This window comes from Bombyx mori, chromosome 7, assembly GCF_030269925.1.
Source record: "Bombyx mori chromosome 7, ASM3026992v2".
Taxonomy (NCBI): domain Eukaryota; kingdom Metazoa; phylum Arthropoda; class Insecta; order Lepidoptera; family Bombycidae; genus Bombyx; species Bombyx mori.
The window spans coordinates 6,439,855-6,455,817 of NC_085113.1; the positions used below are offsets into that span (position 1 = coordinate 6,439,855).

General features: G+C 35.7%; 1 protein-coding gene across 6 annotated transcripts in view; it reads right to left on the reverse strand.

The window, feature by feature from the left end:
* Positions 1-15,160, reverse strand: part of LOC101740069 (microtubule-associated protein Jupiter) — a 158,434-nt gene extending 143,274 nt beyond the window's left edge. For 5 of the 6 annotated variants that reach the window (XM_021351374.3, XM_021351370.3, XM_038011969.2 and 2 more), the window contains exons 1-2: positions 14,919-15,138; positions 6,946-7,044 (exon numbers count right to left, since the gene is read on the reverse strand). In XM_021351374.3, the coding sequence (XP_021207049.1) occupies positions 6,946-7,044; positions 14,919-14,977 (158 nt within the window). In that variant the 5' untranslated portion in view covers positions 14,978-15,138. Of the gene's footprint in view, positions 1-6,945; positions 7,045-14,918 lie in introns of all 6 variants that reach the window. The other variant, XM_021351373.3, reaches the window with a different exon arrangement.
* Between the last annotated feature and the right edge of the window lie 803 nt (positions 15,161-15,963).

Below are 15,963 nucleotides of genomic sequence, written 5' to 3' on the forward strand. Positions count from 1 at the left end.
GCTAAAGCGCATACGTTGGATATGATTGATAGATCAATCATCAATTAAACGCTGTCCATCAACACGAGGCAAATTAACTTGTAGCCGTAATGAAAATATTTACCTGCGGTTATTATGTGCGCCTTTAAAATGAAAATAAATTTAAACGTAACTTGCAATAGGCTGCAACGTTTGTCTCAATAGGAAATTAAATGAATGCGACATATTTTTATACATATATTAGCATGTGTGAAATTAGCAAGAATACCGTTTCTAAATACCCGTTAAATAATATTAACGGGTTCTGACCACGATTTTAATATTTATTGAACTCCTTAAATAATTGTTTTATAATATAGATTACCGCAATTATTTAAACAATTATGTACTAGTAACATAATCTATACAATAAAACAACTCACAAATATACAATTGTATACAATGAGAAACTAACAAAACTGCTTCTTCGTCATTGTGTCAAGATATTAAAAAATATTAGAAGCAATTGCAATTCAGAAATAGAACATACCGACTGCACTCAGATGACGTTCAAAATAAAATCATCTATAAACCACGCGACCATATAAAGAAAAAAACCAGTGATTTATTTTATCACACCTCGAAAGTCAACTTAGCAGCCCGTTAAATTTATTTCCAAGTAAAATTTATCGGAGGCTGACATGTCCATAAATACGGTTTTCTATGGGACACCATGAACGTCAATGCCGCCGGTAGATGTCGCAGGATTAACGATGAATCATGAACACATCCGCGATAAACAACAAACCTTCATTACAATACACTATATAAAGTAACCTTGCACTATCTGCTTAGGAAACAAATTATTATTAATCGCAAAATCATTAATTATAAAAATTACATATTTCAAATTCTCGAAAAACAAAGAGCAGTCAGGTATGTAACTGCTAGTGATTTGTCTTCAAGTGATATTTTTGTGTCTGTTGTTTTTGGTAAGTTTATTAGTTTTGGTAAGTGCTATTTTTATAAAATACGTCTCATTTACTGCTACTAATTTATTTCTTTTGTTTTGAATGCTGACAGTAAAACAGGGCAGCAACGGCGAACACACACACCCGCCAAAGTATCGAAGATAAACTTTTAAATGTCACAGATTACTACACCCATTCATGAAATCAAGTACAGGAATATGCTGACCTAGACAGAAACCAGAGCGACAGTTAGTTTTTTATAAAAAACCAATGCAAGTTGTTTTGAACTAATATTCAACCAAGCTCACTTTAAATAATAAAAACTTCAAATTAGCTTCGTAAATGATCCTAAAAATTTAGCTACCGCCAATAACTGTTTTTACAGTGAGAACTTTCACATGCACAATGAAAAAAAATATGATTAATATAAATTTACAATATAAGCTTAATATCACATGTTAGTTGCAAAACGAACCAGGCCAGTGGGGGGTGCGCAGTGTGCATCGCTCTCTCACGGTGAAGAGAGCTCAGAATCATAAATACACCATCCAATGACAGCGGTGTTGTAAGTCTAGCCCTCTGTAGACTCGAAGGGATGCCCAAAGGCATAAAAAAATTTAAAATAACCTCGACAAGTGGTTTTGATGAAATTTCAAGTTTGAAGTTTTTGAAAGTACTGAAAACCGAAAATATTATTGCAAAAAAAAAGATGACGAAACATAACAAAAAATTTTTTTTTAATTATATTTTGTGATAAAGTTTTATTCGCTTCACATAGGAGGGGGAAGTCATTTTGTGAATCCGCTCGGCTCAGAGTGTACTAAAGGTCCTGGTGCGAAGAAGCCATCGTTCCGGATTAAAGAACAGAACGACGGTAATTCCAATACAATTGAAACTGCAGCCTCAGGCCTCAATGTAAACGATGACATTCATATATATGGACTCCAGTGACCGTGTGACATCCATTAGGCCGTGTCTTCGTCTATCCGTAAAAACATATAAATAAAATTATTTTCACTATTCACTAGTATAAAATTTCACATGTAGTAGCTTAGCATCAGGAAGATATGCTTCTTCTTAATCGGTCCCTCACTAATGAGGATCGTGCCCATCTGTGATTTGTACTCATTTACTTCTGTCCCAAGCCAGTTCTTTTTTTTTTTAATTACTCTTTTTTATTGCTTAAATGGGTGGACGAGCTCACAGCCCACCTGTTGTTAAGTGGTTACTGGAAGTTCGATAGATTTATATAATAAAAATAGTAAGATAACACAGAGGCTATAAAACAAACGTCTAACAAAATAAATCCGGTAATCTTCTCTTTACATAATCTATTCGAGCAACAATTTTTTTAAGTTTAATTTTGCAATACATAGTTGCTCTCTAAAATTAATACGATCATCAACCCTACTAGGTCTACGAACGAGTAATTAGTTCAATTTATCACTTGCAACTCATATAAAGAAAGTCACAGCACAAATTACTACCAACACCGTTTTCTAAAGCGTATAATGCGATTCAATAAGATTTATTTTCGAAACAATATTAACCGCTACAAAGCTTTGGAGTGCTAAATAAATTTACTAAAAAATTTGTAATTTGGTTTACGAAAAACCCAACGTAACAAATTCTTAGTTACTCATAAATGTGATTAAAATTACTTTTACATTTTATTTTTACGGTCGAATTCTTTTATTTTATTTTATTGCTTAGATAGGTGGACGAGCTCACAGCCCACCTGGAGTTAAGTGGTTACTGGAGCCCAGGAGCCCATAGACATCTACGACGTAAATGCGCCACCCACCTTGAGATTTGAGATGTAAGTTCTAAGGTCTCAAGTATAGTTACAATGGCTACACCCTTCAAACCGAAACACATTACTGCTTCAGGGCAGAAATGACAAGAGGTCCTACCACCAGTAATAACGCAAATTATAATTTTGCGGGTTTGATTTTTATTACACGATGTTATTCCTTCACCGTGGAAGTCAATCGTGAACATTTGTTGAGTACGTATTTCATTCGAAAAATTGGTACCCGCCTGCGGGATTCGAACACCGGTGCTACACACGAATGCACCGGACGTCTTATCCTTTAGGCCACGACGACTACTACTCAAATCTGTGAGCTGTAAAGTTGTCGGAAGGTCGTAAATAATAAAATGACAATCAAAACGTGAGATTAAACCGTAAAAGTAGTTTATGTGTACAACTTGCGAAAACCAAAGAAAGCACTCAATCGGTTCTCGCGAGTCATAAATCCTTCAGTCCTACTCATAAATGTACAAACTAGAGGCTTCAAGAGACTCTCAGCAATATCGTGACGTCACGAAACAAATGTATGGATGATACAAATTGTAAACAATGCTCCAAAGTACAAATAAATTATACAAATTATAGAAATTACGAAATATTCAATGAACATGACGAAACCTCTTTTACATACGTTTTCAAATGACTCATTCTGTTTCCAATACGCAAAGTAAAATTTTAAACAGACATGTCGTGTAGGAAGGAAATAAATGGCTTGTTATAATAATCAACACGTTTAGCTCAACCTTAATCGGTATGAGATAGTTATCTAATCGATCTCCTAATGAACGGCAATTAATCTACAACCTCTCAAACTAACATCCTATTGCAATAAAATATATAAAAGTATATACGTTAAAATATACATAACTAGGTACGTTTTATGCGTGCTATTCAAAATGGAAAGAATATTTACACGCATTCAAACATAATGACTCCCAGAACTATCATTCCTGTGAAATTGAAAAAGACGATATATATATCGTACATATATATATATATATATTTTTTTTATTGCCCTTGTAGGCAGACGAGCATACGGCCCACCTGATGGTGAGTGGTTACCGTCGCCCATGGACTTCAGCAATGCCAGGGGCAGAGCCAAGCCGCTGCCTACCGCTTAATACTCTCCACAAGCCTCGTTTGAAGAAGGACATGTCATAGCGCTCGGGAAACACCGTGGAGGGGAGCTCATTCCATAGCCGGATGGTACGTGGCAAAAAAGACCTCTGGAAACGCACTGTGGATGACCGCAGTGGCTCCAGGTAGTATGGATGAACTCTACTCCGGTGGCGGGCGGTGCGATGGTAAAAACGAGATGCCAGTATCATCTCACACATTTAGAGAAGAATAGTATTTTCCCTGTATTTAGAATCTATGTGTATGTATTGTAACGAGTATGTATGAATGTATGTATTTAGTGTTTAGAAGTCTGTATTTCCGAAAATGATAAATAAATAAAAAATACATGTATAATACATAAAACAGTACCTTTTAAGCTAAAAATTAACAACAGCTTACAAAAACTGGATTACCACCTACTGCCCTGAATAGAAGTAGGCTTCCAGCGCTCTCATACAATAGAAAAAAAACTAAACCGTTTTAAGTTTATTAGTGCGACGACAATAGACTATGTAGGTTCGCGTTCTGCAGACGAGGGTCCATCAATCACGGGAACATTATTTGTTTTATCGACCCATCGAATTCGGTTCGGCATAAATAAGAACGGGTGCCAGGCGGGGCTGGGACCGATTGCCTTTTGGTACTTTCGACAATGTCACATGCCTCCGCTGAAATGATGCTTATGTAACGAAGAGAACACGACAAAAAACGCTTATCCTTTAAGTTTTACTTGTTAAATTTAATGTTTTGTTTTCTTTAAATTAATTTTGATTGCTACATTATAGGAATAATACATTATGACGATTTAGTGCCTATTTTTATTGCTGTAGTCCATTTACACGAGAACTTCAAGGCTTTCCCCGCATTTAGCGCTTATCGCAACCCATAGAGAGTACGCAAGGTGTGATGTTGTGTGAATTGTTTTATTTTGTTAATTTAGTGTATGTTCAAATTTAAAAGTGTAATAACAGTAGTTTATTAACCGTTTGGAATTTGCAAAAGTGCACAAATATGGAAAAATTAAAGAAAGCCGCTAAAACTGCTTCTCTGGGTCTTCCCAAGAATCCGCTGATGTTTCAGTAAATAACAATCATTTACGGAGAATTTATTTCATCTCTATATATCAGTCTCAAATATGCAGACTTCATGTCATTTCGCCATATACTATTTTCCATTTAACAGAATGTGTATGTGAATATAAATAATAAAAGATTTTTATGAACTCTACACTGGCCTAATGGCATTGCAAGAAGCCATAATGAAGAAAAGAAGTAGAAAAACAAAGTAAGCATACGTCTTGAATTGAGGCCTCGTATCATAATTAAACTTGCCATAGCTATGGGCCCTTATAGGCGTCTAACAAAAAGCCAGCTGTGAGCCATAATTAGCGTGTGATTATTCTGAGCAAATTGGTCGAATTTCTATTAGATCATAAATTATTGCTATAAATAATAAAAGTTCAGTCCCTACTTTAGTTGTAGTGCAGAAATTATGGGATAAAGTTAATTCTAATTTAAGTTTCAGCAATAACTCATAGTTTATTTCTGCAGAAAGTTTCTTTGAAACGCACAGAACTGAGAAACACCCAAATAAGTTACTACAGTACAGTAAAATAAGTTCGTAAAAGTTTCATCAATTATTTACTACCGTACAACCCTATGGACTATAAAAATTTCTTGAATGTGATCGAGCCAAATTTATCACGGTATCCCCTACGCCAGGTAAGTATAAACCTCCTCGAAATCCTCGACCCACTCAAGAATCGTATCAGCAACCTCATCACCCCTGCCTCGTCAGGCAGGGAGTTCAAGCCCGGGCAGAGGGGATTACCCCGAGGCCCGATGCGTGCCTCCGCAAGGGGACACGAAGACCCAACGACCGGGCCCAGTTATTCCTTGGAGATAGCGAGCGAAGAGGACGTAGAAATTTAGGTACCAAACCGATTAGGTTGCTCTGACAGATGGCTCTGTCGTAACTCTTTGAAACACCGGGATGCGCATAACCCAAGCCCGCAAGGAATTAAAATGAAATGATACCAAAACGTAGCTTTGATTCAATTAAGGTTCATTAATTGGAAATAAATAATTTTGATTTATCTAAGACTATTAAACTAGTATTCACTGAACATTGTATCTTTTGTTTTGTTATTGAAAACAACAAGCAAGAGATCGAAGATTTAAAAAGATTTGAATGCAATCGCTTAATCGCTTTAGAAGATAAGAATTATGAAAACGTAGAATTTAAAGTTAAATAAAACGAAGACACTCAACAATTTCACTGGTGGTAGGAACTCTTGTGAGTCCGCACGTGTAGGTACCACCACCCCGCCTATTTCTGCCGTGAAGCAGTAATGCGTTTCAGTTTGAAGGGTGGCGCAGCCGTTGTAACTATACTTGAGACCTTAGAACTTATATCTCAAGGTGGGTGGCGCATTTACGTTGTAGATGTCTATGGGCTCCAGTAACCACTTAACATCAGGTGGGCTCTGAGCTCGTCCACCCATCTAGCCAATAAAAATAAAAATTTAAGATGACAAACGATGTTATTCTTGAAAGAGGATAGATTAAATGCATTTTTTATCCATAACATGGATTGTCTACCAGCCTATTCGTAACATCAATGTCGGTAGTGCGAACGATCACAACATGACTATAACAAGATTATCTATTTCAATCAAGCTGTCAGTAAGATCTATGAATGTGGTTCTGACCAACATCGCTGATATGTATATGTAGTTTCCAATAGTACAAGATAAAGATAAAGAAGCCTTTATTAACAACCTTAATTAATATTAAGGTACATAGGTACATACAATTTCATTTCCGTTTCCATTTCAGTTTCATATCCAATAGTACAAAACTAAGTGAAAATAATAAAAAATTCGATGATGTCGAAATAAAATTAACACAGTAATTCTGTGTTCATTTTATTTAACAATTCAGCTTTTTAATCCCAGAAGGATGGACGCAATCTGAATCAGTGTAGAGCACGAATAGGGCATGAAGCAGTAACGGTGAACGAATACAATAATATGATAAAAATAAAGAGAAAAAAGATTAAATAAATGCATTATTAGAACTTTACCGCAACTCGACCAGGTCGATGCAAGTGTTGACAGCCGAATTCTCCAGATCGACGTAGCTAAGTTCTCCCACACTCTTCGACTCGGTCGTTGAAGTGAACCTGCAAAAAGGGACAGGTATAGGTTTCGATGGGAAGGAAAACATATGGAACGGATGGGGAAGGAATGGACGTTGGATTTAACCTAAAACAGTTGGAAACGAAATCAAGTACCTGATAATTTTCAAGTACGAGGTACCTTATGATTGAAGTTTAGCCAGTGACCCACCCACATAAACAATAACGGGATCGATCGCCTGCCCTGAACCAAAATGCTGAACCCGCAATTATGATACATAGTTTGGAATAAAGCCATTCCAAACAGAAACATACGTTTTCTTCACTACATAAATATTCAGAATGTTCCTGCAGAATCTAGTTTCACTAATAGTAAAGCTTTGAAAGCCCCCCCCCCCAACCGCTACCAACATTTTAACTGTTTCTGACGTAAAGCATTCGCACGATCCGGTCTCAGAGCTTAGACATCCTTACAATATTATGAAAACTTCTACCACGTTTCTGAACGTGGACTGCGACATTCTCTATTTCAATGGTATCCCTATGTCAATGGGCTGCAACAATGAGTTAAAACCGATCTATAGATAAAAAAAAACAAATAATGGAACAGCAACTTAACAAATCACAACGTAATCTAGACCTTCCAATACCCACATATGGCTCAATCGCTCACCATTACAACTGCCGATAAAACTTAAACATTTATCATTAAAAAACTAAGAGTAGAATATTAATGTACACAAATATACAATAAAAACGAATTACGAAAAACATTAAATATAAAAATATAATTAATGGGCGGTCTAACGCTAAAAGAAATTTCTTCCAGACAAGAATCGGGTAAGCAAAAATCATTTAAGGAAAGAGACTGACCGCAATGTACTTATCGATGGAGAAAATGGGTTCTAACAAATGAAAAAAAAAATCGGAATGTGGATAAAGCACTAATAAAAATTTTGTTCAAAACTACTAAACGAAATAAAAGTCTATTTAAGCTTAACTTTAGCCGCGGTGACACTCCGCCCAACAATAAGCATGATTTCGAAACCTATAATGCAAAGGGAATAACATAGCATCTGCCCACAGCAACGATACCAACTGACGACCACGACCGCTCTGAAAAGAGTGATACGACAAGGAAAAATGCAGAGGGAATCTTTTTTTTTTGTCCAGGCGAATGAATCACCGTAACATCACGTGTGAGATGACGTGTGGAAGTTGAAACAAAAAAACAAGGGCTCCCACCCAAAAAAAAATTTAAAAATCTATTTTTTAAAGCTGAAAGTTTTAATCATATACATAAATTAGGAGCACAATTTTGCGAATTTTCTCAACAAAAATGCTCTGCAATTACTACTTAAGCCGATTCAATTGAACCTTTACATAAAATTAATAGATTTATTGGTGAAAGTTATGTACGGGTTTTTGGACTTAGATTTTTTATTCTTTTGTCTGCATACATTCTCTGTTCACGTAATGATACACCTTCGCCTACAATTTTCGAGATGATGATACATAATTTTCGGCTTTTGTTCAAGAACAAAGACATATTTGTCGCTTACGTGTTATTTCGGAAATCACTAAACGCATAGAGCAAGGTTGATGCAATCATAGGATCGTGTACTGACTCGTTGGTGAGGTAGATAGCTGACTGCTTAGCCAAGGGTCGTGGATTCGATTCACTTATAAGACAATCCTTCTTTTTCTTTCCTACCTAAGCTGATAGCCTTGAGAGGCTATTTCAGCGTAACCTTAACTAATAGGTGAGCTCACGCGGCTCAGACCTGACGACGTTGCTAACACTAACCCTAGCAAGAGCAGTGCTTCGCAGAATCTACCACCGGATCGGAAGCGCGATCCCGCGAGAAACTCAGTGGGCTGCCTTTGTGTGATGAACAGGCTTGTTTACTCTTTGATTTATTGTTATAATATATATGTAAACGTATATTATGTGCATATGTCAGTCTCTAGTCTCTGGTTCCCATTCAAGGGAATTCTAGTTAGGCTCCAGATGACCGAGTGTAAATTGTCCCCGGTTATTATTGTTATTATCCATCGCTTTCTCAACATAATTCTTTTATCGCCATCCTCGGCAGACTACTACAAGGCGCACCAGACGGTATGCGGCTGTATCTCACTCAAACTGGTACTTGCATTTATTTATTTATTTAACTTTATGCACAAGAATACAGTGGCGGTTTTAATGCCTAAAGCTTCTTCCACCAGTCAATCAAGGGTAGCGTAGAGAGGGTTGTGGTTGGTATATTGCGTTGGTGAAGAAAATAATGTACAAACACACACACACAGCATTTACGTAACATATTATCATGTTGGTGTATATATGTCTTTTTTTTTTCAGGTCCTATTTACAATTTCCCAAATGAAGATTACAGGATTGACTATAAAACGCATAAGATCTACCGATACTATTATTATCTCATATGTAATATACTTTAAAATCAAATAGTACGCGTAGTTTTTTTGAAGCTGTAGTTGATTGTAGTTAGACTGTTTGTGGACCGTCTAATTACCAGTAAGTTAGATAAATAGCGATGAAATCAATTTTGACACAGATCTGAGCTATATCCATTGAAAGATATCAAAGTTATTATCAATAATATAAAATGATAATATTTCCTTTAACTATCGCGATTCGAAGACTTAATTAAAAAATACTTTTACGGTTTAATCACTCTGTTGTCCGAAACCTAGTTTTTTTTTTAAAGAGATTTTATGACCTGGTAACTAAGACATTTAAGTCATGTCTTATTTTAATTTAAATTCTTATTTTTATGAAAAATGATAATATGGAGGTAAATGAAATGAAATGAAGATGATTAATTTGAAACATTAATCAACTGGGATAAAATTAAATGAAATGAGGTGATATAGGATGAAATATAATCTCAGTAAAATGGTGGTCATTTACTGAAATTTTTTTAGTGGACTTTTTGGAGGATCCCGAGAAGTTACGTCCAGCTATTAAACGGTTAATAAACCACCGTTATTACACATTTAAACCTGAAGAAACACTAAATAGACAAAATAAAACAAATCACACAACTTCACTCCTCGCGTTCCCGCCAAAAAGTCCGAGACCTAGAGTATTCGGAACGTCACAGATAATATAATGACTATTTTATGTAAAACTACTTTTAAATTTGACAGGATAATAATATCAAAGATTTTGATGAATGAACATACATGTTTTGAAAACATATAATGAATATGTACATGTACAAGGTACAACAAACACGACGTAAATTTTAGTAAAAGAGTATGAGTAATCTACCTTGATAAGTGAACATTAAAAAAGAAACAATTTGTCAGCAATAAAGCGTTCCTTAATTTGATCGACTAACAAATCAATTTATTTTCTTCGGACCAGAGTATACAAAGCCCTGCGGTATCATACGATGGACGCTAATTGGTACTATCTGTTTTATAGCCACGGGATCTAGCCCTTTAATTAACAGCGTCGTAACCGAGACGGTGAGATAAACAAACAATCAAAAGTACATTAAAAAAATACACTTTTCAGAGCTCATCACGTACATGATGCTGAGAGGTTACCACACCCCACGGTCCTAGCCACACCATAAACGCTATCTTGAAAAGTGATGTCAGAATTTGAAATGTTTTGTAATATTAATTGCTTTCTCCCGCCTCGTACACGGAAACTATTATTAGCTACAGATTATTAAAAAAACAAAGGCTTGAATTTTATAGACGATAAATAAATATGGTAACGTTTGAATTTTAAATTTAGAAGAATCCTTGATTCGAATAAAAACTTAAGATAGCCTTGAACAACCATATTTAGCGTAGAGACATTTTCGCTCACTATAATAGGTAATTAAATTATTTGTATTATAACTGGATGTCCATTTCAAAACTTGTTCAGTAACAAAAAAAATAACCAAGAAAATAACTACAAAAAAATTTACAAAAAAAAACCACTGAAAACCTGAAATACGGGGAGTTCGTTCTGATTCTTATAGGTAATTAAAAAAATCTATTATACGAAAAATAAGAATCAAGTTGTCAATAAAATGATTCGCTTAAAAAAATACGAGTGTAGTATGGGAAAAACTACATACAAAAATTTTAATGTATTTTCATTGGTCATTGATAAGAGTGGTAAGTTTCAATTTTATTCGAATTTCGGAATGGGTGAAACATATTCAGAGATTCTAAAGAATTCCAAATTTACTACACGGTGAAAAGCAAGTCATAATTGAATAAAAATTGTCCGAGCACCAACAATGTAAGTTTCTTCGAATGTAATCTTCATTCAATTATTCCAAAGTTTATTTGCGAATAAACAAATTCATTGATGCGTAGATATTCAATAGCGATAGGATCTAATAAGTAGTGAGCGAAAAGTCTAGACATAATCACTGTGATACCTCAGAACCGGCCTACCAGCGACAGTGGCATTAGCAGCGAACCATATAATAGCGTGTGGTTTCCGCGAGGGAGCGCCGCCATTGTTCGACACGACGCCAGCCCGTGCGTGACCGCACCCGTCTCCACTGACGCTTCACATTCTGGAAGCTTCTGTTACAATTTTGATACTACTAAATCTTAATTCTCTGTAGGCGATCTAGTTTCCGTTAATAATTTTAGGTAAATCTTCCAATTGCTAACTCGATCCCACACATACAATTATGGTCAATCGGTTTTACTACGAGATTACAAAAACGGAGTAAATACAAACAAAATCATATTGAAACATGGAAACCCACTTTTATTAACGATCGTAAACAAGCTATCGGGCCACCCAGTTGGAAATTTTCACCGTTGTTCGGAGGAGACATTAGCTTACCATGTCTCCATCATACTTACCTCATAGAAAATGGCGTGTGTATTAAACCCGACATTATAAAACATATTCATAGAAATCTGCTATGAAAGCATTGCATTTATGAATGTTCCGACACCAGATATCAAAATGCGTCATTTGGCTTTACACTAGCGTTTATTTCCTTATTTTAGAAATATACGTACGATATTAGGTGTCGGAAATACCAGACATGGCACATGCCACAACAAAACTGTGTATGGCTTCGAAGAACCCGTTCTCGTATCCTGTTACCACACTCCTGTCTGAGCCCTGGTAATCACATTATCCACGCACCAATGCACTTAACTCAAGGTGCAATTGAAGGGTGTAATATAAACTTTATTAAATATCGATTTTACCAAATTATTCCTTCTTTATTTCATGGAGATTATTATACTTTTCGATTTTGTTAACTCTAACGATCCGCTTGATCTTTCTACAAGTTTGATTTTATTACACGATGCTATTTCATCATCGTGGAAGTCATTCATGAGCACGTGTTAAGTATATATTTCCTTAGAGAAATAGGTACATTATTTTTATTTCCCTTATACGAGAGTATACGGGCCACCAGAGAGTGAGTGGTTACCATCGCTAATGGACGACAGCAATGTCAGGGGTAGAGCCAGGCCGCTGTCTACTGCTGAGTATGCGAGATTTTAACACATAAGATCCATTTTGCGGTAACGGCGGGCGCCTTGTCGACAGCTTAAGCCACAACAACTTTTTACATTAATAAAAAAATACGAAATCAATGTATTTCATCAAGATTTTATGCATCTACGTGATGAAACTTTATGTCGGCTTTTAAATACAGCCATTTTTGTATAACAATCAAAAGCTTCGTTTAACTGAAATAATATTAGACAATAAGACCTAATTTGAGTAAATAAACGACTGCAACACAAACAAGCCAGCCTTTCCCTTAATTGGAAGACCCAAGGCAAATGCGCAAGCGCCGCCCACGTACTCGGAGTTGAATTAATCACAAACATCCTACACTTTCAATTACGCTAAAAGTTCAAATAATAATATGAATATAGTGCACAAATATATGAGTCGACTATTATCAAAGCCGGCAATGTGACTTTTGGACAATTATTGGTAAATCAGAAAAACGAATTATTGACTTTGTATTCCATTGGCAGTCACAAAACTCTTCTGAACGACATCTTAGATAAATAACAGGTTAAGTTTAAGTAAGTAACAACCTTTATTTAATGCAGGTTTTGAACCGTATTCTTTGAAGGAGACGATTATATTCAAATCAATCTGTATTGACATATCAATAACATTTTTTTGTTCAAATGCACAGATTGCCACCTTTGATAATAGACGACTCATATATAATATTCTGGAGAAAGTTCTATTTTTTTTATTGCTCAACTGGGTGGATGATATCACCCACCTGGTGTTAAGTGGTTACTGAAGCCCATAGACATCTACAACGTAAATGCGCCATCCACCTTGAGATAAAAGTTCTAAGATCTCAGTATAGTTACAACGGCCACCCTTCAAACCGAAACGCATTACTGCTTCACGGCAGAAATAGGCGGGTGGTGGTACCTACCCGTGCGGACTCACAAGAGGTCCTACCACTAGTAAACAAGATTTTCCATTTTTTTATTATTATTGTTTTAATTTTTTTACTTTGAATATATCAATACAGACATAGATTAATGTTAACTACCACTTTTATTTATCGTCATTGCTCAGACGTTAAAGATTCGTTAAAGATAAAATATATGTAAATAAAATTACTACATATGAAAACGTCAGGCCAATCCACGACTCCCGATCCTTTTTTTTCTAGCCTAAGAGGCTATTCCGACTTAACGTGGACAAGTAAGTCAGCTCACGGGTTCAGCCTGAGAGAATTTGCTAACACTAGTCCTAGCAAGACCCATGCTTCCAAAAATGTACCAGCGGATCCGATTTGCGACCCATTGAGAAGATCCGATGAGAAACTCAGTGGACTGCGTCTTTGGATTAGTTCGTTCGTCGAACTCTTCGTCATCATCGACGAAGATGGTACAACATCTACTGTCCTCCTCATTGGAGAGCTACTTAAACAGGCCGACATATTCATCAGTGAAGATGAATATACATTTTGTATTTAATTTTATATTTCCTGTAAATCACTGACCATTCCAATGTAGCACAGCTGTAGAATGTCAGTTTACCAGCATGGGCCTGTTTATCAGTTTCTTTATCTATATATCGGAGAAACCGCATTATTAAAACCATCGTCAGACACTATAGGGGCGAATAGGGTGATCGAGTTAAGAGAAATAATGAGTACACAAACCACGTTTGTTATCTTAGAACAATTCAGAAATCTTCTCTTGAAGTTAGCAAACGAAAACGAATGGCAGTTCTTAAGATGGAGGCACTGCTATTCAAGAAGCCTGGTTGGTAAGTGTCGTCTATGCGCGCCTCCATCGGCTAGGCTCTGTCATAGCACGAAGTTAATCAAGTTCTGAGGACATCGTGATCGTGCTGCACTTTGTTTTGCTATCTATCTACTATCTCTGACATATATAATAACGACGTTCTACGAGGACGGTCACCGGTGCTTGAGAGGCCTAAAAGCTTCGAGAGTGGATCCGGAGAATCCAACAAGACATCGGCACGTCCCGGCCTTCCCGATGAAATAACAATAGATATTATTTTTCTTGGCCTGTATTCTCATCACGGAAAGGTCAATAAGTATATTAAAAATTCATTAATAGATAGATAAAACTACGATTAAACTTACCTAATGTAATTTTTTTTTTGCAAAAATCGAATTTTATTTGCGATTCTTCTTAACATCCCGAATTTTAGTATACTATTTAAATCAATATACTTTTAAAACGTAAGTGCATAAAAATATTTCTGTGAATATTACCGTTTTTAAATATTCGAAGGGGCGATTACTATATTTTAAATAAACACTACATAGAACTAAAAACTGCTTTGTTGTTGATGCTTTCATGTGTAAAATATCGTGAAAACGTAAGGAAATACAGAATACAAACAAAATAATAAATTTGATGAACCATATTATCTAGATTATAATTAACAAACTCACTTGGTTATGGAGCTCTTGGAATCCTCCGGAAGGCCAACAAACATTAAAGTAGACGACATTTCACAAACACTTTGATTCACAGAAAATTTAGAGAAAAATCTATCGTAAGCCAAAAGATAGAATACAATTACATATAGCAAAAACACGCAACCAAATGTCAAGTGTGACTTTTGTTTATCTTTTAATACATATCAGTAATATCCGTATGCGAGTTGAAACGAGTTTGAATGTATTACTGCCGTTGCTTATAATTTTATGACACTAACAGCGTGGGTGATCGTTGTAGGTGTACCAAGTGACCTCCTATGTTATATTCTAGAATAACGACTTACTTCCTTGCTTTTAATACTTATAAGGCACTATTTCAAATATTTTCAGATTTAATTTTGCAGAACAAATTTCGAAGCTGTCGTACTAACAAAATATATGCAGATATGAGGCCTATAAAATCAAAGGCAGCTAAACGCCTTAATGTCGTAAAATGGATTAACAATGGCGCTATCTTGTTTAGTTAGTTGGACACGCCTTAGTTTAGTGTTTTCATGTTATAACAAATGCAGCTAAATCTCTAACAAATTCAGTTCAAAAATTTTATTTTTACTCTGTACTAATAAACGAAGTTTTATCAAATTCAGATTATTAGTAATATTCTCATTCTTTATAAATCTGCTTTAAAATAAAGAATATCGTAGCTATCCGAACAAAGTTATTTCAGCTTCTCAAGCCGGGAGTGTTGCTAAAACTGGCCCTAGCAAGAGCAGTACATCGATGGATCGGGAGGATCCGTAATAACGTGTTTAGGGCCGATTTTTGTAGTTTACCTGAATATTTGACAGACTTGGATTTAGCTGCCTTTGATTTTATAGGCCTCATATGCTTATTTTATACCCACATCTTAGGTTCTCCATATCGTTACAACCTGAGAATGATATTTCAAATGCGAACACCAACATTAAAGGAGTGACCAACAACTCTGAAGTCAGTGGGCTCAATGATTTCCAAGTAATATCGATATAGTAACTAAAATTAAATGTAATACTCAAAT